The sequence below is a fragment of the Geotrypetes seraphini genome, chromosome 2 (genome assembly GCF_902459505.1).
Source record: "Geotrypetes seraphini chromosome 2, aGeoSer1.1, whole genome shotgun sequence".
In the NCBI taxonomy this organism is placed as follows: domain Eukaryota; kingdom Metazoa; phylum Chordata; class Amphibia; order Gymnophiona; family Dermophiidae; genus Geotrypetes; species Geotrypetes seraphini.
The window spans coordinates 264,424,898-264,448,030 of NC_047085.1; the positions used below are offsets into that span (position 1 = coordinate 264,424,898).

Here is a 23,133-nt window from a genome sequence, read left to right on the forward strand (position 1 = left end):
GCAGGTATCTCTCTTGAAAAGGCCATGGGCAGTGGTTCCTACACATTGCTGATGGTTGACTTGGAAGCCTTCTTTCTGATGCATTCTGCCCGAAAGCTTCAGAGGGAAAGCTTCTGGGTCAGCTGCCAGTAGCATTTAGGGAACTGCTACCCATGACCTTTTGAGCAAAAAGCAAGTGTGGCTATGCTGAATTATTTACAGGTAGGAGAAGCCAGTACTTGGATGTTTTGGAGGACCCTAGGCAGGTAGGTGGGTCACTAAGAGGTATGTACACTCATGCAGAAACCCTGCATGAACTACTTCCATCTCCGCAGGATTCCCACAACCCTGGAGGAGATCCTCATGGGTTTCTCATGAACCTGGAAGGGAATCCCATGGGATTCCCACCAACCCTGTTCCCATGCAGCTCTCTAAAGCAGACATCATCCCTCCTTTCTTATTCTCCAGGGACTAAGTGCTCTGTTAACAAGGAGCAGAAAAGGGTCTAATAGATGTCTTGCTTGACAACACACAATGGAACCAATATATATCTGGTCAGTTTCCTCTGTATAGAAAACACACTGGGGCCTAAACATATACCCAGATTGCTTACCTCTGTGGGTCTGAGACAACTCATAAAAGGAGCGCAGGAGTCGTTTAGTGTGCTCCATCATCCCTGAAGGGAGAGAGATGCAAAAAAAAAAAAAAAAAAAGTAATCAGTAATAGATGGAAGCAAAAAAAAAAAAAGACAAAACAGAAATGACAAAGCATGATGTTTAGTTTTGGTTTATTCTGTTATTTCCAATATCACATTTTGTTCAAAAATATAACAAAGCTGTCTAGAGCAGAATTATGAGAGAAACACAGTAATCTGTATAGTGAACCCTGAGACACAGAGGGAGATCTCATGCCTCCAATAGGCCTCAGCAAAAAAGTAAGTTTTAACATTAGTTTTAACATTAGGTGTTGAGGACTCTCTCCTTAGACCAACAGGTACAGCATTCCAGAACAAGGGACCAAAAGTATTTGAAGGCAAAGTTTTGGGTAGTGTGAAGGCAAATAATGGAGGGCAAAAGTAGTGATAACTGATTAAATGCCAAGATTAAAGTGCGTGACAGGAACGCAGGGGAATAAGAGACTGTTTAAGCAATGAGGAATTCCAAAAATAAGTAAGCTTTATCAATCATGAAAGATCACTGAGATCACCCTTAAAAAAGCACAGCAAGTTTCATGTTTCAAGTTTATTACAGTCTTGATTTATTAATAATAATAATAATAACAGTTTATATACCGCAGGACCGTGAAGTTCTATGCAGTTTACAATGGTTACAAATGCTACAAATTAAATAAAACTAACAGAGTAAAAGCTAGTGATTAACAGCTCTAGAGATCAGTTATTGTGGAATAAGATTGTACAAGTCAGCTACCCAAGTACTTCAGGAACAGATATGTTTTTAGGTGTCTCCTAAATTCCCCATAGGTATTAGTAAGCATAAGTAATTGTTCCAGATCTTTACCCCATAATGCTGCCTGATATGAGAAAAGATGTTGATGATGTTTTTTAAATTTACATCCTCTAACCCAGTGTTCTTCAACCTTTTTACACCCGTGGACCGGCAGAAATAAAAGAATTATTTTGTGGACCGGCAAACTACTAGGACTAAAATTTAAAAACCCCGTTTACGCCCCATCTCTGCGAGCTCGGTCCCCGCAAACCATCTGATCCCATCTGCACAAGCCGCAATTATGATTTTATATTGAACGTATTTTATTAAAGTATAAAAAGAAACAATATTCTGAACAATTGTGATTTTATAAATACAAATATACAGAGCACGGACCAACAAAACCCCTGTCTCCCCTCCCCTTCACATATATCCCCTCTACTATCAAGAAAACTGAACAAGCCAAGTTATTATAGAATACTACATAGAAATATCATGCTAACAGAATACTGCAGTCCCCAGTTATGTCTCTAGCAGGATATATATTTCAAATCTGATATATTCTAATGACAAAATAGAAATAAAATTATTTTTTTCTACCTTTTGTTGTCTCTGGTTTCTGCTTTCATCTTCTTTTCACTCTTTTCCTTCCAGCATCTGCCCGTTCCATCCAATGTCTGCCCTCTCCCCCTTCCATATGTATCTGACTTCTTTCTATGCCCCTCTTCCCTGTCCATCCAGCCTGTTCCTCCTCTCTCCTTTTTACATCATTCATTCCAGCTTCATTGCCTTCTTCATTTTTATCTCTCCTACAAAAGATCTAGCATCTTTATCCCTCTCTCATTTCTCTGCTGACCCCCTTTCCAGCATCAATGTCTCTCTACTTTCTCATTCCTCTCTCTCCCCTTTCCCTCATCTGATCTCTCCATTCCACCCTGACCCCCTTCCCCTCCTGTAATCTCCCTGCCAGCTGTTTCCTTCCTTTTTTCTTTCTCCCTTCCCTCCTTCCTTTTTTTCCCTTCTCCCTTCCCTCCTCCCTCTATCCAACATTAACTCTCTTCCCATCCCTTTCCCTCCTCCCCTCCCAGCAGCATCTCTCCTTCTTCTCCCTTCCCTCTTCCCTCTATCCAACATTAACTCTCTTCCCATCCCTTTCCCTCCTCCCCTCCCAGCAGCATCTCTCCTTCTAATTCTCTCCAAGTCCACTAACAGCTCTCTCTTTATCCAGCAGCTTCCCAGCCTCCTACAGTGGCTTCCTCCCCTTCCAGCAGCTCTCAGTACTTGCCTGCAGGAAGTTGCCGGTAAATCACTGCCATGGCAAGTAGGAGAGCTGGTGGGAGGGGAGACAGCCACTGTGAAGGCTCCCCAGGATCTTGCTCGCACACGCTGACCATCTCCCTCTAACTGCACCTGTATCTACAGCTCTCTCCATTCTACTTGCGACTTCCCCGCGGCCCTCTTCAGCAACTCGGCAGGGGCGGCGATCAAGACAGGCTGCCGACATCGGGACCTTCACTCTCTGAGTCCCGCCTATTTTGTTTCAACTTCCTGTTTCCTAACAGGCGAGACTCAGAGAGGGAAAGCCCCGACGTTGGCAGCCTGTCTTGATCGCCTGAGGCTGGGAGGAACATTAGTCGGGAGGAACCGCAGTACAGTGGCGTACCTAGGGTATGTGGCACCCGGGGCCCATCATTTTTTGACATCCCCCCATGTAAAAAAATATTTTTTGTAATGACCATGAAACGGAATAAATGGTCAGAATAGAAACAGGCAGTGAAAATTTTCTTATATTCCAAACATAACATAACATAAATTATGTCTGAATTGTCATGACATCAGAAGTACATATGGAGTAGTTGCAGGTGATGCTTGGGACAGTTCTGATTGTGTTAGTTCGGTTTTATGTGTTTTTTGAAAAGAAGGGTTTTTATTTCTTTTTGAAGGTTTTGTAGTCTGTGGTCGAGGTCAATAGGTTGTAGAGTTGGGGGTCGAGTGTTGCAGCTCGAATGGCTAGGAGATTGTCGAACAGTTTTTTTCTTTTGACGTTTTTGGTTGGAGGGTGTGTGAATGGTGTGTGAGTTCTCCTATGTCTGTTTGAGGTGGATTGAATTATTTGGCTGAAGAAATTAGTTACCCCTTCATCCCACACACATTAATTCTCTTCCATTTTTGTTCCCATTATTAAAAACACTGATAAGTTCCCAGAAAAAAAATACATTAAAATAAGAAGTGAAAACAAAGGCCCCTACAGATGAGAACATAACATAAGAATAGCCTAACTGGGTCAGACCAATGGTCCATCATGCCCAGTAGCCCATTCTCATGGTAGCCAATCCAGGACACTAATACCTGGTCAAAACCCAAAGAGTAGCAACATTCCATGCTACCGATCCAGGGCAAGCAGACACTTCCCCCATGGACTTTTCCTCCAGGAATTTGTCCAAATCTTTCTTAAAACCAGCTACACTATCTGCTTTTACCATAACTTCTGGCCACTTCATTTTTAAGTTTAGATCTTTCCTTTCAAACAGAGACCTTGCTAGATGTCAAATACAGCACAAGGTAACTTCACATGGACTTAGCTGTGCAGGAAATGTGAATCTCCTCATACACCCACCATATAGTGCAAAAATGTGCAAAGTTCTGGTTTTTTCTTTCGATCACTACATAGCCTAATGCCACACAAGCAGCGCTGTTACAAACATATTCTGTAGGTCAATGCTAAGGATAACAAAGTTTCCTTCCTTGGACCAGAAGGAGATACTGATAAACCAATGGAAGAGATCCCAAAACAACACCCAAAGACCCACTCAGTGTGTGAACCAGTTGAGTGGAGTGGACTAACTAGGGGGTGGAAATGGGCCCGGAGTTTGCTCAGCAGAATTTCCCAGACCACCTCTTCCTCTCAACACATTGACACTCTGCCACCACCACCACTAGGAACACCTTACTGGGTAGGCCAGCTATGCTATAAACTTTATAAAACACATTATTATATTTTCTTATAAAGCACATATTTTAACTGAGCTCTCTGACATCCTCAGCCTTTCCATTCACAAAAATAGAAGGAAGAAAAGTTCCCATTTCCTGCTGTCTCATGTCCCCGGCCTATACAATATTTTTTTTCTGCAGACCCTTCAAAAGTCTGACCAAATCCTCGTTTCACTTGCATTATAAAGTACTGAGGATGCCATCTTTCCCCAATCCCAGGTCCTAAAGTCTAAGACAGTAGCGCAAACTAATGCTGCCAGATTCAGGAAAAAAAATTTAGATTCGATTCAGCCTATTGAATTGTTTTTTCAATTCGATTTTCCTGCCCAGTTGGGTGATTTTTTTCAAAAATCCTGGTGGGTTTTATAGCTTTTTCACCCCCTTTGGCTTCTCCTAACCACACTGGCGCTGTGGTGTAAATAAAATAAAGAAACAAAAAGGACTTTTCCTCTCTCTGTTAAATCCTAGCTCCTAGTCCAACACCAGCTCTGGCAGGATACACATTTCAAATCTGACATATTGTAATCACAAAACAGAAAATAAAATTAATTTTTCTACCTTTTGTTGTCTGGTTATATTTCAAATCTTGTTGGTCCAAGGCTTTGGTTTTCTTCTGATAACTTGCTTGCCAGGGTCTCTTTCTTTCTTCTTTCTGCATGCTAACCATCCATCTGCCAACTCTGTCCTCCCTTTCCATTTCCCTTCCCTCCCCAGGAAGTCTGGTATCTTTCCTTTTTTCATCTCCCTCCACAGATCCACCTTTTCTTAACTACCCTTTCATCCGGCATCTCTCCCTCCTTCCCCACCAACCCAGAGTCCACCATCTCTCCCTTTCTTTTCCCAATTACCCTCCTATCCAGTATCTCTATCCCTCCTCCACACCATCCCTTGTGTCCAATTTCTCTCCCTTTCTGTTCCTTCCCTCCCTAAATCCCATGGTCCATCATCTCTCTCCCTCTCCTCTATTTTCAGACCCATTATTTCTCCCCCCCCCCCAAAGTTTGGCATAAGCACATCTCTTTGAAAACCCCCTTCCCTCCATGTACTTCTAAACCAGGGTCCCCCCAAAGGCCTGTCCCCCCTTAAAGGTCTGACTGCCCCCCCTTGAAGGCCTGTCCCACCCCCTTGTAGGCCTGTCCCCCCCCTTGTAGGCCTGTCCCCCCTCCTTGAAGGCCTGCCTGCCTGTCCCCCCTTGAAGGCCTGCAGCCCCTTGAAGGCCTGCACCCCCCCGAAGGCCTGTTCCCCCCTTGAAGGCCTGTCCCACCCCCTTGTAGGCCTGTCCCCCCATTGAAGGCCTGCCTGCCTGTCCCCCCCTTGAAGGCCTGTCCCCCCCCTTGAAGGTCTGCACCCCCCCGAAGGCCTGCACCCCCTCTGAAGGCCTGTCTCACCCCTTTGTAGGCCTGTCCCACTCCCTTGTAGGCCTGTCCCTCCCTTGAAGACCTGCTTCCCCCTTGAAGGCCTGCACCCCCATGAAGGTCTGCACACCCCCTGAAGGCCTGTCCCCTCCCCCTTGAAGGCCTGCCTCCCCCCTTGAAGGCCTGCCTGTCACCCCCTCCCCCTTGAAAGCCTGCCTGCCTGCCTGCCCGCCCCAACCTGAAGGCCTGATGCCCCGATCCACCCCGAAGGACCGCTCGCCCCCCTGGCCTCCCCGCACCACCTATGAAGCAGCCTGCAGCAGGATCGCGATGTCAGCGATCCCTGCGCTGCTTCGGCGCTGCTTCCTGCGCCGCGGTCCCGCCCCTCCTCTGACGTCAGAGGAGGGGCGGGACCGCGGCGCAGGAAGCAGCACCGAAGCAGCGCAGGCGATCCTGCTGCGGGCTGCTTCATAGGTGGTGCAGGAAGGTCAGCGGTCCTTCGGGGGTGGGGGGGACTGAACGGCAAGGCCGGACCGCCCCCCCGTCCCCCCTTAGTACGCTACTGCTGCAGTCGGCAGGAAATTTAACTGCCAACTGGATCTCGCCGGTCCTGTGTGGACCGGCAGAAATTTTCTGCGGACCGACACCGGTCCGCGGACCAGCGGTTGAAGAACTGTGCTCTAACCGGTGGAGAAACAAAATTCAAGTGTGAGCTTCTCTTATGTATATTGGTTGAGAAAGAGAAAAGGTCAGTGGGGCGAGCGGTCCTTCGGGGGTGGGGGGGACTGAATGGCAAGGCCGGACCGCCCCCCCCGCCCCCCCTTAGTACGCTACTGCTGCAGTCGGCAGGAAATTTAACTGCCAACTGGATCTCGCCGGTCCTGTGTGGACCGGCAGAAATTTTCTGCGGACCGACACCGGTCCGCGGACCGGCGGTTGAAGAACTGTGCTCTAACCGGTGGAGAAACAAAATTCAAGTGTGAGCTTCTCTTATGTATATTGGTTGAGAAAGAGAAAAGGTCAGTTATATATTTAGGGGCTAAACCAAATAGTACCTTAAAGCAAAAACATCCAAACTTAAACTTCATACGCGCCTCCATCAGCAACCAGTGCAGAAGTCGGTAGGAAGGTGCTACATGATCGAACTTCTTCAACCCAAAAATTAGCCTGACCGCCGCATTTTGCACCAGTTGTAATCACCACATATTCTTCTGGGAAATTGCCAAATAGGCGATATTACTGTAATCAAGTTGACTCAGTATAAGGGATTGTACCAGAATTATAAATAATGAAACATCAAAGTATGCTCTAATGCAGGGGTAGTGAACTCCAGTCCTCGAGAGCCATATTCCAGTTGGGTTTTCAGGATTTCCCCAATGAATATGCATGAGATATGTTTGCATGCACTGCTTTCAATGCATATTCATTAGGGAAATCCTGAAAACCCAACTGGAATACGGCTCTCGAGGACCGGAGTTCCCTACCCCTGCTCTAATGGACTGAAGCTTCAATAGAGTAAAAAAACCCTTTCTAACCAAAGAATCCACCTGGTCCTTCATGGTTAGGCCCTGGACCAGTATTACACCCAAAACCTTTATAGTAGATTGAATAGGATAACTAAGTTTATTGATGCACAGTGATGTTTTAGTATCAAGTGGGTGTGACGAAGCTACAAAAATTTTGTTTTTTCTGAATTAAGCTTCAGTCTAAATTCAGTCATCCATTGCTTCATCAAATTTAGTACTTCTGTTGCCTTAGGAATAACTTCAGAGAGAGAGGTAGCGAATGGGATAATGATCGTAAAGTCATCTGCATAACTAAATAATTTTATCCCCAGCTGGGACAATTGCGCACCTAATGATGACATATAAATATTGAAAAGCAATGGGGATAATGGTGACCCCTTGCAGAACGCCAATGGATTGCTCCAAGTATCAGACAGATCGTAATTAAAACGTACTTGATAGGTGTGGGACATAAGGAAACCTCGAAACCAGTCTAACACCTCTCCTCTGATACCAATTGTATTCAAGCAATGTAACAGTTTCCCATGGTCCACTAAGTCAAAGGCAGAACTCATATCAAATTGCATAATCAGAGCATTAAGGCCCCTACTAAACAAGAAATATAAATTATCCAAAATGGCCGCAATTGCTGTCTCAGTGCTAAACAAAGATCTAAAACCAGATTGAGTTTCATGTAAAAGAGAGAACTGATCAAGATATTCCATCAGTTGGGTATGTACCAATCCTTCCATGATTTTTACAAAAAATGGAATGGATGCTACTGGTCTATAGTTAGTTACTAATGTTAATGATTCTTTACGATTTTTTAGAATTGGACTTACCGCTCATCAAACTATCTGAGCGGTTTTTCTTATTACCCTTACTGAAAGTCTGGAGGGAGGTGAAGGGACCCATAATATGAAGGATGCTGTTAGCCTTTTTAGTCTTTTGAAAGATAATTTTCCATGGCCTATGGGCTACTTTTGCTTTTCTCTGGACTGGATTAGAGAATGTAGGATTGTTTAAACGTAAAGAATTATTTGTTCAAGAAAATGTTCTGTCACATGCCTACTTGCAGGATTTGTTGCATATGAAAATCCCATTTTATAAATACTTTCAAGGTAGAATTCTTCAAAACTCTGCATGACAGGAGTGCATAGAGAGGCACATTTAATTGAAGTTTTGTTGTTTAAATCTCAATGGAGGAGAGTGGTGGAGAGCTGGAATGCTCTTCCGGAGTCTGTTGTAGGGGAAAACACCCTCCAGGGTTTAAAGACTAAGTTGGACAAGTTCCTGCTAAACTGGGACGTACGTACACAGGTAAGGCTGGACTCATTTTAGAGCACTGGTCTTTGACCTGGGGGCTGCTGCATGAGCAGACTGCTGGGCACGATGGACCTCTGGTCTGACCCAGTAGCGGCAATTCTTATGTTCTTATGTTCTATACACCCTATGGTTAGACCCTCCTCTGGGAACTGTGGGAAGAATGGCTGGGTATTCCATTGTCTAAAGCGGAGTGGGTTAACATTTACCTCTGTGCTCACAAATGTTACTTAATGGAAAATTATGTTTCTACCTCGATAAGCTTCCTTCCAGTAGAAAAACACATGAGTCCTGAACTTATAGGTAGTGCATCTTCGCCTGCAAGTTTGCAGAAGGATTCATCTACATTTTCAATTCCACCTCCTTGCATAACCAGGTACTGCCCTCTCTCCTCAGTTTGTACCAAAGCAGAGATAACCCCTGAAAGAGGAGATATAACAAGGAGGGGCACAGAGAAACTCCCCCAATAACAAACTTTTGATCTGCTCTGCAAGAAACACAACTCATTAACAAATGCAACTTAGCATCAACAAGGCAAAACAAAAACATAAGAATTACCATACTGGGACAAACTGAAGATCCCTCAAGTCCAGTATACTGTGGCCAATCCAGGTCCCAAGTACCTACCTAAATCCCAAGTAGTAAAACAGATTTTATGCTGCTTATTTTAGGAATAAGCAGTGTATTTCCCCAAGCCATCTCAATAATGGCCTATAGACTTCACTTTTAGGAAATCATCCAAACTCTGCTAAGCTGATTTCACAACATTCTCTGGCAACGGATTCCAGAGTTTAATTACACATTGTGTGAAGAAATATTTTCTCTGGTTTCTTTTATCTGCTACTTAGTAGCTTCATCACATATCCCCTAGTCCTAGTATATTTGGAAACAGTAAACAAGCAACTCACATCCACCCCTTCCACTCCACTCAGCATTTTACAGACATCTATCATATCACCCCTGAGCCATCTCTTCTCCAAGCTGAAGGGCCCTACCTGCTTTAGCCTTTCCTCATAGGGAAGTTGTCCCATCCCTTTTAACATTTTTGTCGCCCTTCTCTGTACCTTTTCTAATTCCACTATCATTTTTTAGCTACAGTGACCAGAACTGCACACAGTATTTGAGATAGAGTCATACCATACAGCGATACAACAGCATTATAACATTTTCACCTTTGTTTTCCATTTCTTTCCTGATAGTTCATAATATTCTATTTGCTTTCTTAGCTGCCGCCACACATTGAGCTGAGGATTTCAATGTATCATCAACAATGACATCTAGATCCTTTTCCTAACATAGAACCCAGCACAGAGCCCAGAACTCTTAACATAGAACTCAGCATCACATAGCTATAGTTCGGGTTCGTCTTTCATTTATCACTTTATACTTAAACGTCATCTGCCATTTTGATGCCCAGTAATGCCGGTCTGCTCCTTGTTTTCATGCAGCTGAATCAGCAGGCGCATAAAAGATTCCCTCTGTATGCTGCTGTTGGCTTTACCAGACCCACTGCTGGGCAATTTGCTTGAGTACCTGAATAAACTCATGTAAACCGTTCTGAGCTGTCTTAGGAAAATGGTATAGAAAACTGAATAAATAAATAAATAAATGCTGCAAAAGGAGAAGAGACTGAGCTGGCATGGAATGAAGGGCTGAAATCAGGCCCCAGCACTCACCCCACCATAAGGCAATACCTCAACTAGAGCCATTGCCACTACTGCCATCCCTCACCCCCCCTTTCTGAAAGCTGCCTTGCTACCACCTGTCACTTGCCTATACCTCAGCTGCCACTGAAGACAAACGAAGACACAACCAACATACCGGAACCTGAGCAATTCTTCAATGGAAATTAAGCAGAAAAATTAACATTCATGGAAGTGAGCCTTGAAGATGTGCGCAGGCAGATAGATAAACTAAAAATAGACAAATCTCCAGGTCCGGACGGAAACCATCCAAGGGTTCTGAAGGAACTAAAGGAGGAGATAGCAGAACTACTGCAGCAAATATGCAATCTATCCCTGAAAACAGGCGTGATCCCGGAGGATTGGAAGATGGCCAACATCACGCCCATCTTTAAAAAGGGATCAAGAGGTGACCCGGGAAACTACAGACCGGTGAGTCTGACCTCGGTTCCCGGAAAAATGGCGGAAGCACTGATAAAAGAAAACATCGATGATCACTTGGAAAGAAACAAACTTCTGATAACCAGCCAACATGGTTTCTGCAGGGGGAGATCATGCCTAACCAACTTACTACACTTCTTTGAAGGAATTAACAAACAGATGGACAGAGGTGACCCCATAGACATCATATACCTTGATTTCCAAAAAGCCTTTGATAAGGTGCCCCATGAACGATTACTCCGGAAACTGAAGAACCATGGGGTGGACGGAGACGTACATAGATGGATCAGAAACTGGTTGGCAGGTAGGAAACAAAGGGTAGGGTTGAAGGGACACTACTCTGACTGGAGGAGGGTCACGAGTGGTGTTCCGCAGGGCTCGGTGCTCGGGCCGCTGTTATTTAATATATTCATAAATGATCTAGAAACAGGGACGAAGTGTGAGATAATAAAATTTGCAGATGACACCAAACTATTTAGGGAAGCTCGGACTAAAGAGGACTGTGAGGAATTGCAAAGGGACTTGAACAAACTAGGAGAATGGGCGACAAAATGGCAAATGAAGTTCAACGTTGAGAAATGTAAAGTATTGCATGTGAGAAGCAGAAACCCGAGGTACAACTAAACGATGGGTGGGATGTTATTGAATGAGAGTACCCAAGAGAGGGACTTGGGGGTAATGGTGGACAGGTCAATGAAGCCGACTGCACAGTGTGCAGCGGCCGCTAAGAGAGCGAATAGAATGCTAGGTATAATCAAGAAGGGTATTACAGCCAGGACGAAAGAAGTTATCCGATGGTGCGCCCACACCTGGAATACTGTGTCCAGTTTTGGTCGCCATACCTTAAGAAGGATATGGCTTTACTCGAGAGAGTTCAGAGAAGAGCGACACGTCTGATAAAAGGGATGGAAAACCTTTCATACGCTGAGAGATTGGAGAAACTGGGTCTCTTTTCCCTGGAGAAGAGGAGACTTAGAGGGGATATGATAGAGACTTATAAGATCATGAGGGGCATAGAGAGAGTAGAGAGGGACAGATTCTTCAAACTTTCAAAAAATAAAAGAACAAGAGGCCATTCGGAAAAGTTGAAAGGGGACAGATTCAATACAAATGCCAGGAAGTTCTTCTTTACCCAACGTGTGGTGGACACTTGGAATGCGCTTCCAGAGGACGTTATAGGGCAGAATACAGTACTGGGATTTAAGAGAGGATTGGACATTTTCCTGCTGGAAAAGGGAATAGAAGGGTATAAATAGAGAATTACTGCTCAGGTCCTGGACCTGTTGGGCCGCCGCGTGAGCGGACTGCTGGGCAAGATGGACCTCAGGTCTGACCCAGCAGAGGCATTGCTTATGTTCTTATGTTCACTGTCTACTATATCCCCTTTCCTCTCTCTCTCTCTCTCTGACCATGGGGGGAGAAATGAAGAGGGTAGGAGCACAGGAAGATTTGTTGGGAGAAAGAGGTGCAGATGGGAGTAGGGTGGTGTTTGAGAGGGCCAGATTCTGAAAATAGGGATGGAAAAAACAAGGGTAATGGAGATAGAGGAAGAAAGGAGAGGGAACAGAGAAGAGGTTAGCCATGGAAAGGAATGGAAAAGAAAGGAAAGGGAGGGAGATGACGGTACCCATGAATGGCAGGAAAGGGAAGAGAAGAGACAGAAACTAGACAGATTTGAAAAGGAAGATGAAAAATAGAAGAAAAGTTGATTGTGAAAGATGAATTTAGGGCAGGAAGTAAAGAAGAGGAAACAAGAAAGACAGAAGTAGAATCAGAGATGCAGAACAAGATGATTAGAAAAATAAAATCACTTGACAACAAAGGTAAGACAAATGACTTTATTTTTAGTTTAGTAAAGGGGGTAATGGGATTTGATATACTACCTTTCTTTGGGACAACTGAATTGAAATGTGTCAGTTTTGAGAATTTACGTCTGCTATGTATATATTGCACTGTACAGGAGGAAATGAAAGGGGGCACTTTATGTTTGCGCCCGCATCTGGAGTACTGTGTCCAGTACTGGTTGCCGTACCTCAAGAAGGACATGGCAATACTTGAGGGAGTCCAGAGAAAAGCAACTAAATTGATAAAAGGTATGGAAAACCTTTCATACGCTGACAGGTTAGAAAAGCTGGGGCTCTTCTCCCTGGAGAAGCGGAGACTTAGAGGAGACATGATAGAAACCTTCAAAATCCTGAAAGGCATAGAGAAGGTAGACAGGGACAGATTCTTCAGACTGTGGGGAACTACAAGTACAAGGGGGCACTTGGAGAAATTGAAAGGGGACAGGTTTGGAACAAATGCTAGGAAGTTCTTCTTTACTCAGAGGGTGGTGGACACATGGAATGCGCTCCCGGAGGTTGTGATAGGGCAGGGCACGCTACGGGGGTTCAAGGAAGGTTTAGATAAATTCCTGAAGGATAAGGGGATTGAGGGATACAGATAGAATTAGAGGGTACAGATAGATTTAGAGATAGGTTATAGGAAATGGCAGGGACCACTTAACAGATCATAGACCTGATGGGCCGCCACGGGTGCGGACTACTGGGCGCGATGGACCTCTGGTCTGACCCAGTGGAGGCAACTCTTATGTTCTTAATCACGTGATTAAAAAATTTAATCATGATTAATTGTGCAATTTAAAGTTTTAATCGAAGTACAGCCCTAAATTTTAAGTCAGCTATGCTCTTCTGAAGCCAATCAAAAGCTCGTCCCTTGCTTAAACTTAGGAGCTGGTTAGGACTTTTAGGCCTGTTGCTGCTGTGGTTGGGAGCGTGGGGCATGGGCCTGCTGTGAAGGACAAATCATGGAAGTGAACTTACGCCTTTGAGAATATAGGAACCCTTTTGACTTCCACCCAAAACCTCTGAGAAGTAGAGGCCACAGGAACAGAAGGTTGAGACAGGGACTTGATGGTATTGGTCATTTTCTTAATGAGCGGCCTCTTCCATCTAGTTCCCCAAAATATTGTCTCCTCAGGGATCATCCACCAGCTTTTCTTGAACTACCGGCTCTAGGTCTGAAACACGTAATCATGAAAGTCTGCGCATACCGGTACCTAAAGCAGAAAGCCTGAATGCCATAGGTTGCCCAAGCTTTGTGTTTCTAACACTCCTGCTTGGCTACTAGCTGATGGAGCTCTGTGGATATCAGCGACGCCTGTATCCTGGAGCTCCTGGCACTGTGCTTCTTCACTTTCATTTGACACACAACATCAGGATCCCTCGATGCTAGCAAGAACGAGCAGAATCCTCATGCATCAGGTCTGAGTAAGGGGGGGAACCTCCTTGATGCCAATGCATCTCCAGTGGCTGGTATAGTTACTGAAGCCATAGAGATAGATGCCACTGATGCCAATGGACCAGATTTCAGCATGCCAAAAATTTTTCAGAAGGGCTTCCTAACTTTTCTGGGTTCTCTTCTGCATTTGAGCACAAAGAAAATAGTGAGAGGACTTACAATCAATCAAGGACATTCTACTACTACTGTTCCATCGCATCTGTGCACTTCTTAAAAACATCAGAAGGCTTCTGGGACATAATGGGGAGAACAACTGCAGCAAAATGAAATTGCTCAATTGCAAAATCTTTATTTTTTGAAAGACATAAAACCTGGCTGGGAGCTCAGGCCTAAGGAGGCTGCAAGTCGCGGAAAAAGAATGAAAGCTTTAAAAAAAGGCAGAGAATACTATAAAAAATAAAGGGGGCTAAATAAAATGAAAAGAAAAAATAGTCCCAAACTATTCACATTAAAAAACAGAGAGGCAGGAAAGCAACAGCAAACTCCCTGAGAAAAATCACACCATAGGAGAGAGAAGACACGTCTTTATTGTTCAGCAGAGAAAATGAAACTGCAGTTCCCGTGCCAGTTGGGCAGGTGGGAAGGCAAACGAACGTGTGCAGCTGGACCTGACAAAGGTTTCTAGAAGATAAATGAATGCTGGGCAGTATCTGTGCAAAGCTCTATGGATGAACGTTACCCACATGTGAATACGCTACACATGTGAATGTCTTTATACTGACGACATTCAATTCCTGTGGAAAAATCACAGGATAAAGCATACCTGAATGACTGTTTTTGAGTCATTCAGGAACGGATGTCGCAAAATCAATTAAAGTTGAACGTGGCCAAAACCAAAGTTTATACCTTGGTCGTGGAAAGAACTTGGGTTCTTGTCCATCTGAAATTTCACTTACTGGTGAGGTTGTACCTGTGCGTTGGCAGTATAAGTATCTGGGGGTAATGTTTGATTCCACTTTGTCCTTTAAGGCCTAAATTAAGGCAGTGATATCTGGTGTATTCTTCAGGTTGTGTTTATTACGGAGATTGCGTGATTATCTTTCTAATGATAATTTTTGAACAGTCATCATGATGATGACAAAACCTTTGATTGACTATTGTGATTCTATTTATTTAGGATTGCCTAAATGCGTCTTGCAGGCGCTGCAGTTGGCACAGAATGCTGCTGCACGCCTTATTGCTCGTGCTTCGAAATTCGATCACATCACCTCGATACTTCAAGATCTGCATTGGCTGCCAATTGGCATGCGAGTCGAATTCACGGTCTTGTGTGTGATGTTTAAGGTGCTTCAGCATAACTATCCGTCGAGTGTTCGCTCTTTGTTGCAGTGGCATTGCCCTTTGCGTGAACTACGGTCCTCAGACAGTTTAAGTTTGGAAGTTCCGTCATTAATGGTTGTGAAGTTTACTGGGAGCTGCAAGTCCATATTTTCTGTACAAGGCTCAATGTTGTGGAACACCCTGCCTCTGTCTTTGTGCCAATCTTTCACGTTCTTGCAATTTAGGAAAGGAGTGAAAACTGTGTTGTTTGAGTGCTTTCTTGGTGAGAGCCATGTGAAAGCTTGAGCGACAGTGGTTTTCTCCTGTTGTTTTTTATGCTGCTTTTTGTTTTGTTATATTGTTATTGTAATTGTATGTATTATTTATTACGTTGTATGTGATTTTGTTCCCCGCTTAGATTTGTGGATAGGTGGGTTATAAATATTTTTTAAATAAATAAATACATACATACATCCTATCCCGCTTATCCTTGGAGAACCTTAATTTAATTTGATTTATTATCTTAATATATCACCCCTTACTTTAGGTTTAAGAGTGGCTTATATTCCAAATAAACAATAGCTTAACAAGTAAGCTTTACACCAGGGGTCTCAAAGTCCCTCCTTGAGGGCCACAATCCAGTCGGGTTTTCAGGATTTCCCCAATGAATATGCATGAGAACTATGTGCATGCAGTGCTTTCAATGCATATTCATTGGGGAAATCCTGAAAACCCAACTGGATTGCGGCCCTCAAGGAAGGACTTTGAGACCCCTGCTTTACACTCTCATACATTAGAAAATCACAGTGTTTATTTACTGAAATAGAACTCCATAAAAATGATGGCCTATCCTTACATTAGCAAACAACTCTACTTCTAAACATATTAATAGTTGATACTCAAGTCTTTAAATAACATTTTAATAACCAATTACTCACTTCAAAATTAATTTGCTTAAAAAAGCTTAGGGAAACAACTAAGGTTTCAGCACTTTATGAAACATAAGATAAATACTCAAATCAGAAATCATAGCAGGCAAGGTGTTCCAGAACTTGGGACCTGCATAACTGTAAGATCTATTCCTAATAAATGTTAACTTTATTACATGTAAAGAAGGAAGCGCTAGCAAATTCCTTAGAGAAGAATGAAGCGTCTTACCATGTTTAAGTTCTAATAATTTACTTTTAAGATAACTTACTTAATGTAAACAGAATGCTTTAAATAACAGACAATTTGAACATGATTCTTTCAGAAATGGGCAACCAATGAAGTTCTTTAAGTATTGGCGTAATATGATCGTACTTCCCCTTAAATGCAATCAAGTGGACAGCTGTGTTCTGAACCAATTTAGGTCAGTCTTCGAAAGACCTACTTATAGGACATTACAAAAATCCTATCTGCTTATAACAAAGACAAGAACCAGTTTCATCAAATTTTCCTTTGTTAAGAGTGATCTCAGATGCCTAATAAGTCGAAGCTGAAAACAGCAAGACTTGACAACTGTAAAAATTTGTCAAACTTCAGTTTAGAATCACAGCATACGCCAAGTGTTATTATAATCTCTGATTTCATGGGAATTAACTTCCCTCCCAAGTCTGGTTGAATCTGTAGTACGTTGTGTTTTTCAGAAAGCCACAGTGGGACACATTTATCAGTATTAAGGAACAAATCACAATCCTGAAGTAATTTCTCCAATGAACTGAGCTTATCATTTAATTCAGACAAAGGGCTCCTTTTACAAAGGTGCGTTAGGGCCTTAACGTGCGTTAAAATGCCGTGCACGCTAGCCGCTACCGCCGCCTTTTAAGCAGATTGTAATTTTTCGGCTAGCGCTCGCTAATCTTGTGCATGTGCTAAAAACACTAGCGCACCTTATTAAAAGGAGTCCATAATCTCTAATTGATCATCCTTCATGTAAATTATTATCTGAATCAAAACAAAGCAAGGAAAACTGCAGTAACTTGTACAATGATACAGGCAAAGTTTATTAAAATAATTGCGGTTAAAAACAACACCTTAAAATTAAACCACGGGACCCAACACGGTCCGTGTTTCGGTACACGCCTTCTTCAAGGGTCCTAGGTTGGAAAGGAGTCAAATTGAACCGCAAAAAGCATGCTGAAGCCTGTGTGAAGACGAACGTCGAAGAGCAGCTTGTATGTGGGCTGACAGATTTTGAAAAAAAATTATTATCTGAATGCCATCTGCAAAAAATATGAAACTTATAATTCCAGTTTTTTAACAGTCTGGCCAAAGGTATCAAGTATAGGTTGAACAATAAGGGCAAAAGGAATGACCTGTTTATCCCCTCCCCCACTGCAAACTTTCTGGGTTGTTACAAGAAAGAATGCATTTTTTTCATCCTTATTCACCTACTATGGCATTCCCACCCAAAGTATATTCAGCTTGAGCCTACCCTGCTGAGATTTAAGGCATCTTTGAAAGTTTATTAATTTCAATAAGCTTCTGGAAGAAGCTGAATTGGCCAGGGATGGCTGGAAGTCTGGCTCCTCTTTTTCAACCACTCTCTTTTCTCCTTGAGCTCCCTTCAGTTATTCCGCAAACAACTGAAAACCTGGCTTTTCAGCAAATTGTAGCTCTATCCTTCCCCCCTTTCTCTCCCCCCTTCTACACATAAGTTCATGTAATCCTTTTTCTTCTTCTCTACCCACTATTTTAAGTTCTTGTAAACCGTGTCGAGTTCCATTCTCATGGAGATGATGCGGTATATAAACTTAAGGTTTAGTTTAGTTTAGTTTAGTTTAGTTTGAGCCTGACTTTCTTTTCACTTTGTTTCCCACTCTCTGTTACTATATTATATTCTAAACTGCACTGACTTATTTTGCAATGCTATATTTCAAGTCTGTGAATAAACAAAAAACCAGCAGACCTCACCAAATTCTTCATATGAGTGCTGTGGTTTCAAGAGCAGTACTGCTTCTGACTTCTGTGGTTTCTAAAGCATTTTTATTATTGAGAATAAGTGGCAATAACCTGCACATGACAACTGGAGTCAATGATAAAAAAACAAGCACAAATGCACGTGCTGTTTCTTCCTGGGACTTACCTTTGTACAACGCTGCTGTCCTCTCCAGCTCCTCTAATCTCTTCACCAGACCATCTGTGAACACAAAATTGTTAGGATTAAGCCTATGATAGAAACACAGAAAAATTAAAGCAGATAAAAACCATATAGGCTATCCTGTCTGCCCATCCATGCCATTTACTCTCCTTTAGAGATCCTATGTACTTGTCCCAAGCTTTCTTAAGTTCAGATACAGTTTTCATCTTCTACAAAATCCTGAGTGGTGTAGAACAGGTACAAATATGTTACTGGCCGTACTGAGGTAGAAGAAGATATATTTTTCCTTACAGGACCTACGGCAACAAGAGGGCATCCATTGAAACTCAGGGGTGGGAGATTTCATTGCAACACTAGGAAGTATTTCTTCTCCGAAAGGGTGATTGATCGTTGGAATGATCTTCCACTTCAGGTAATTGAGGCAAGCAACGTGCTCGATTTTAAGAAAAAATGGGATAAGCATGTGGGTTCACTTCGAGGAAGTGCTTAGGGGGGAGGGTCCTTAGAGTGGGCAGACTTATTGGGCCGGTGGCCCTTTACTGCCGTCATATTCTATGTTTCTATGTTTCTAATTTCCTACTCTAGCAAAAATTACAAAGACTAGGAGACACTCAGGGCTCCTTTTACGAAGGAGCGCTAAGCATTCTATAGTGCTATAGTGCGCGCTAGCCGAAAATCTACCGCTTGCTCTAAAGGAGGTGGTAGCGGCTAGCGTGTGTGCTATTCCGCGTGTTATGGCCCTAACGTGCCTTCGTAAAAGGAGCCCTCAGAGTTGCACGGAAATACTTTTAAAACCAACAGGAGAAAATATTTTTTCACTCAGAGAATAGTTAAGCTCTCGAACCCATTGCCAGAGGATGTGGTAAGAGCGATTAATATAGCTAGTTTTAAAAAAGGTTTGGGCAAGTTCCTGGAGGAAAAACCCATAGTCTGCTATTCAGATAGACATAGGGGAAGCCATCGCTTGCCCTGGATCGGTAGCATAGAATGTTGCTTGAGTTTTTGCCAGGTACTTGTGACCTGGATTAGCCGCCATGAAGATGAGATACTGGGCTACATAGACTATTGGTATGACCCAGTATGGCTTTTCTTTTGTTCTTATTAGATTCACAATCCACCATAAAGCCATACATCTCTCAGTTCAGGGTAGTGCTGGATTCATAAGCTAAATAACAGCTTGGGGTCTCACAATCTGCAGGGGCCTCATAAACGTTTTGGGGGCTCTGCAAAAATTTATGTGGCTTATTTAAATGTTCGAGAGGTGGAATTTCTTTCATCTGTACTTTTAAAATGGCTTCCTATGCAAAGAATTTAGGTAATATTTTAAGCATAAATCTTCAGGCTTATCAGTTTTCTGATTTTGCAAACAAGTTCATTATTACTTATATTAATAAAAGTGATCCAAATTACTAAGGTGTCCTTTTATTAAGGTGCGCTAACTGATTTAGCACATGCTAAATACTAAGGGCTCCTTTTACAAAGGTGCGCCAGCGTTTTTAGCGCATGCATAAGCTGAAAAATTACTGCCTGCTTAAAAGGAGATGGTAGCGGCTGGAGCGCGCGCTTGCACCTTTGTAAAAGGAGCCCTAAGGCGCCTATATATAATGGATGCCTTAGCATTTAGCGCACACTAAATCAGTTAGCACATCTTAATAAAAGGACTCTTAATTTTGTCAGCATTATATATATATATGCATCTTATCCTGAACCAGTGCCGGATTTAGACTTGGCGAGGCCCTAGTTTGGAGGTCCCTTAAACAATATGTAAATTGAATTTTTAAAATAATTTTAGCATGCTTTGGTTTATATATACTTTGGTGTGTATATGATGTGTGTGTGTGTGCGTATATATATATATATATATATATATAAAATTTAATTTTGTCAGCATTATATATCATACATACATACACAATCATCATACATACATACACACATCATATATATACAGCAGCTGTAAGAAGGAAATTTAGATTCGTGGTTAAGGACAGGGAGGTTTGTCAGACCGGGGCTGTTGTCGGTCTGTCGGTCGGGGAAGCGCCATAAAAGTAAGGGGACCTGGCCGGCTGTGCTGCACCCAGGGCGAGAGAGAAGGAGGGGGGAGAAGGACGCTTAAAGCACTGGGGAAGACAAAGGGGTGGAGAAGGATGCTGAAAGGCCATGGGGAAGACGGGGGGGGGGGAAGGACACTGAAAGCATTTGTGGAAGACAGAAGGGGGAGAAGGACGCTGACAGGACATGGGGAAGACTGGGGGGGGAGAAGGACGCTGAAAGCACATGGGGAAGACAAAGGGGTGGAGAAGGACGCTGAAAGGACATGGGGAAGACGGGGGGTGGGTGGAGAAGGATGCTGAAAGGCCATGGGGAAGACGGGGGGGGTGGAGGACGCTGAAAGGCCATGGGGAAGACAGAGAGGGAGAAGGACGCTGAAAGGACATGGGGAAGACAGAGGGGGGAGAAGGACACTGAATGAAAGGACATGGGGAAGACAGAGGGGGGAGAAGGACACTGAATGAAAGGACATGGGGAAGACAGAGGGGGGAGAAGGACACTGAAAGGACATGGGGAAGGCAGAGGGGGGAGAAGGACGCTGACAGGACATGGGGAAGATGAGGGGGGAGGAGGACGCTGAATGGAAATGGGGAAGAGAGAGTGGGGAGAAGACGCTGGCAGGGAAGAAGACAGAGATGCCAGACTATGGGGGGAGCGGAGGGAAGAAGATGGGTGCCAGACCAATTTGGAAGGGGGGAGAAAGGGAGAGGCACAGTAACAGAGCAAATGGAAGACGCAGAAGGAAGAGAGACAGTGGATGGAAGGAACTGAATGAGAGCATGAGGAAAGCAGAAACCAGGCAACAAAGGTAGGAAAAGAATTCTATTTCTTTTTTTTTTTTTTTGCTTCAGGATAAAGTAGTATATTAGTTGTGTTGATAAAAATTTATAAACAAAAGAGGCTCTGGTAGAAACCCGTTTACAAAGTATGTATTCTTCCCAATTAATATTTCCAAATTAATAAAGTCTTTTTGCTTATTTGTAAATGGGTTTCTACCAGAGCCTTTAATTCAGTAGCATAATTAAATGAAATAACTATTTCTGAAGTTTATAGGGACGGGCGGGGACGGAGGGGATTCCTCACGGGGACGGGCGGGGATGGAGGGGATTCCTCGCGGGGACGGGTGGGGACGGAGGGATTCCTCATGGGGACGGGTGGGGACGGGTGAGACTTTGGCGGGGACGGGTGGGATTTCTGTCCCCACACAACTCTCTACTGCCTACATGACCTGGCTCATTGTTTATTTTGACTCAATGTGAGTCAATGGCATTTACCATTACACAGGATGGCACGGCTCAGTCCTAGGGCATCTGCTGTTCCCGAACTCATGTTCTCCACCAGTCTGTGTTTCACTTTTTTTAACACTGAATAAACAGGAAAAATGTCATGTCATAAATTGTACTTTAGGAACATAAAAGGACACATCACATAAAAAGAATCAGTTGGAAATATTGATATGAATTGTGTAATAATTAAATACTCAACGGGATGAACAACTGATTCTGTGTTCGCCAGCTGCTAGGTTCAGGATAGTTAGGAATGTGTATGATTATACTGTTATAATTATTATTATTTTTTTTTATAATTCTTTATTAATTTTCAAATCAAGTACAAAGTGCAAAGAATATATAACCAATTAATACATCAAACAGCACTTGTATCTCAACATATAATAATACAAAGTACATTTAACCCCTCCCTGGATGTGTGTAAAAATCAATTAGGAATTAAAGGCTTATTCGATTACTCAGTTTTAACAAATTCCGCTAATGGGCCCCATGTTTCCTTAAATTTTTTATTTTGTCCCATTTGTTCAGAATTCATTCTTTCAAATTTATAGTATTGACATAAAGTTTCCCACCAAAAGTTAAAGTTCAATCTGTCCCAGTTCTTCCAGTTTCTTGTTATTAGCTGCATAATTAAAAGAAGTCTGTTTTTTGTTGTTTTTTTTTTGCATCAATTGGACTCTTAGATTGCAATAGAGTCCCAAATAATACAATGTCATACAACATTGGGATAGAAGCTTCCAATATCCTATTAATTTTACCCCAAATAGATCCAAAAATTCAGTATCAAGGGACAATAAAACAACAAATGGTCCAGTGTCCCTACTTCAAGATGACAGTGCCAGTATCTATTAGATTTTGAACAGTCCAACTTTTGCAAACGAACTGGGGTCCAAAAGATTCTATATAACAGGAAAAACCAAGTTTGTCTCATAGATGCTCATTCTCCAAGTCCAAATCTGTGGCCATTGAGTAGCAGAAATCTTCTGCTTTATCTCACTGCTCCAAATATCTTTTAAGCTTGTTTTTGTTTTTTTATTTAAATATTCAGATATTAATTTGTACCACTTGGTGGCCTGATTCCCTTGCAAATCTGTCTGGAAACATAGGCCTGGCAAGCTATACTGATTTTTTTTAAGGTGCGCCAATCAGGGAACCCTTTCAGAATGGCCTGTTTCAATTGCAACCATTTATATCCTTGAGATTTTGAATGTTATAATTATATTGATTTTTTATTCTTTATTCCTTGCTTTGGAAATCTACTTGATAAAATCAACCTAATAGAAGAAGACCATACGCCTCATTGTAAAATAAATTGCTAATGAGCTGTTCTTAGCCCAGCAATACCTTCAATCTTCTGCACCTCCAGTTTGGGCTCCTTAGGCTGTGTGTGCTACTGAATTTTTGCTGTCTGCCACTAAGGTCAGGGAT

The 23,133-nt window shown here is 42.9% G+C and overlaps 1 protein-coding gene across 4 annotated transcripts in view; it reads right to left on the bottom strand.

Moving 5' to 3' along the window:
* PICK1 (protein interacting with PRKCA 1) overlaps positions 1-23,133 on the bottom strand; it is a 71,360-nt gene that overhangs the window by 19,129 nt on the left and 29,098 nt on the right. For all 4 annotated transcript variants that reach the window (XM_033929551.1, XM_033929547.1, XM_033929548.1 and 1 more), the window contains exons 6-8: positions 21,691-21,780; positions 18,350-18,403; positions 593-655 (exon numbers count right to left, since the gene is read on the bottom strand). In XM_033929551.1, the coding sequence (XP_033785442.1) occupies positions 593-655; positions 18,350-18,403; positions 21,691-21,780 (207 nt within the window). The remainder of the gene's footprint in view (positions 1-592; positions 656-18,349; positions 18,404-21,690; positions 21,781-23,133) is intronic.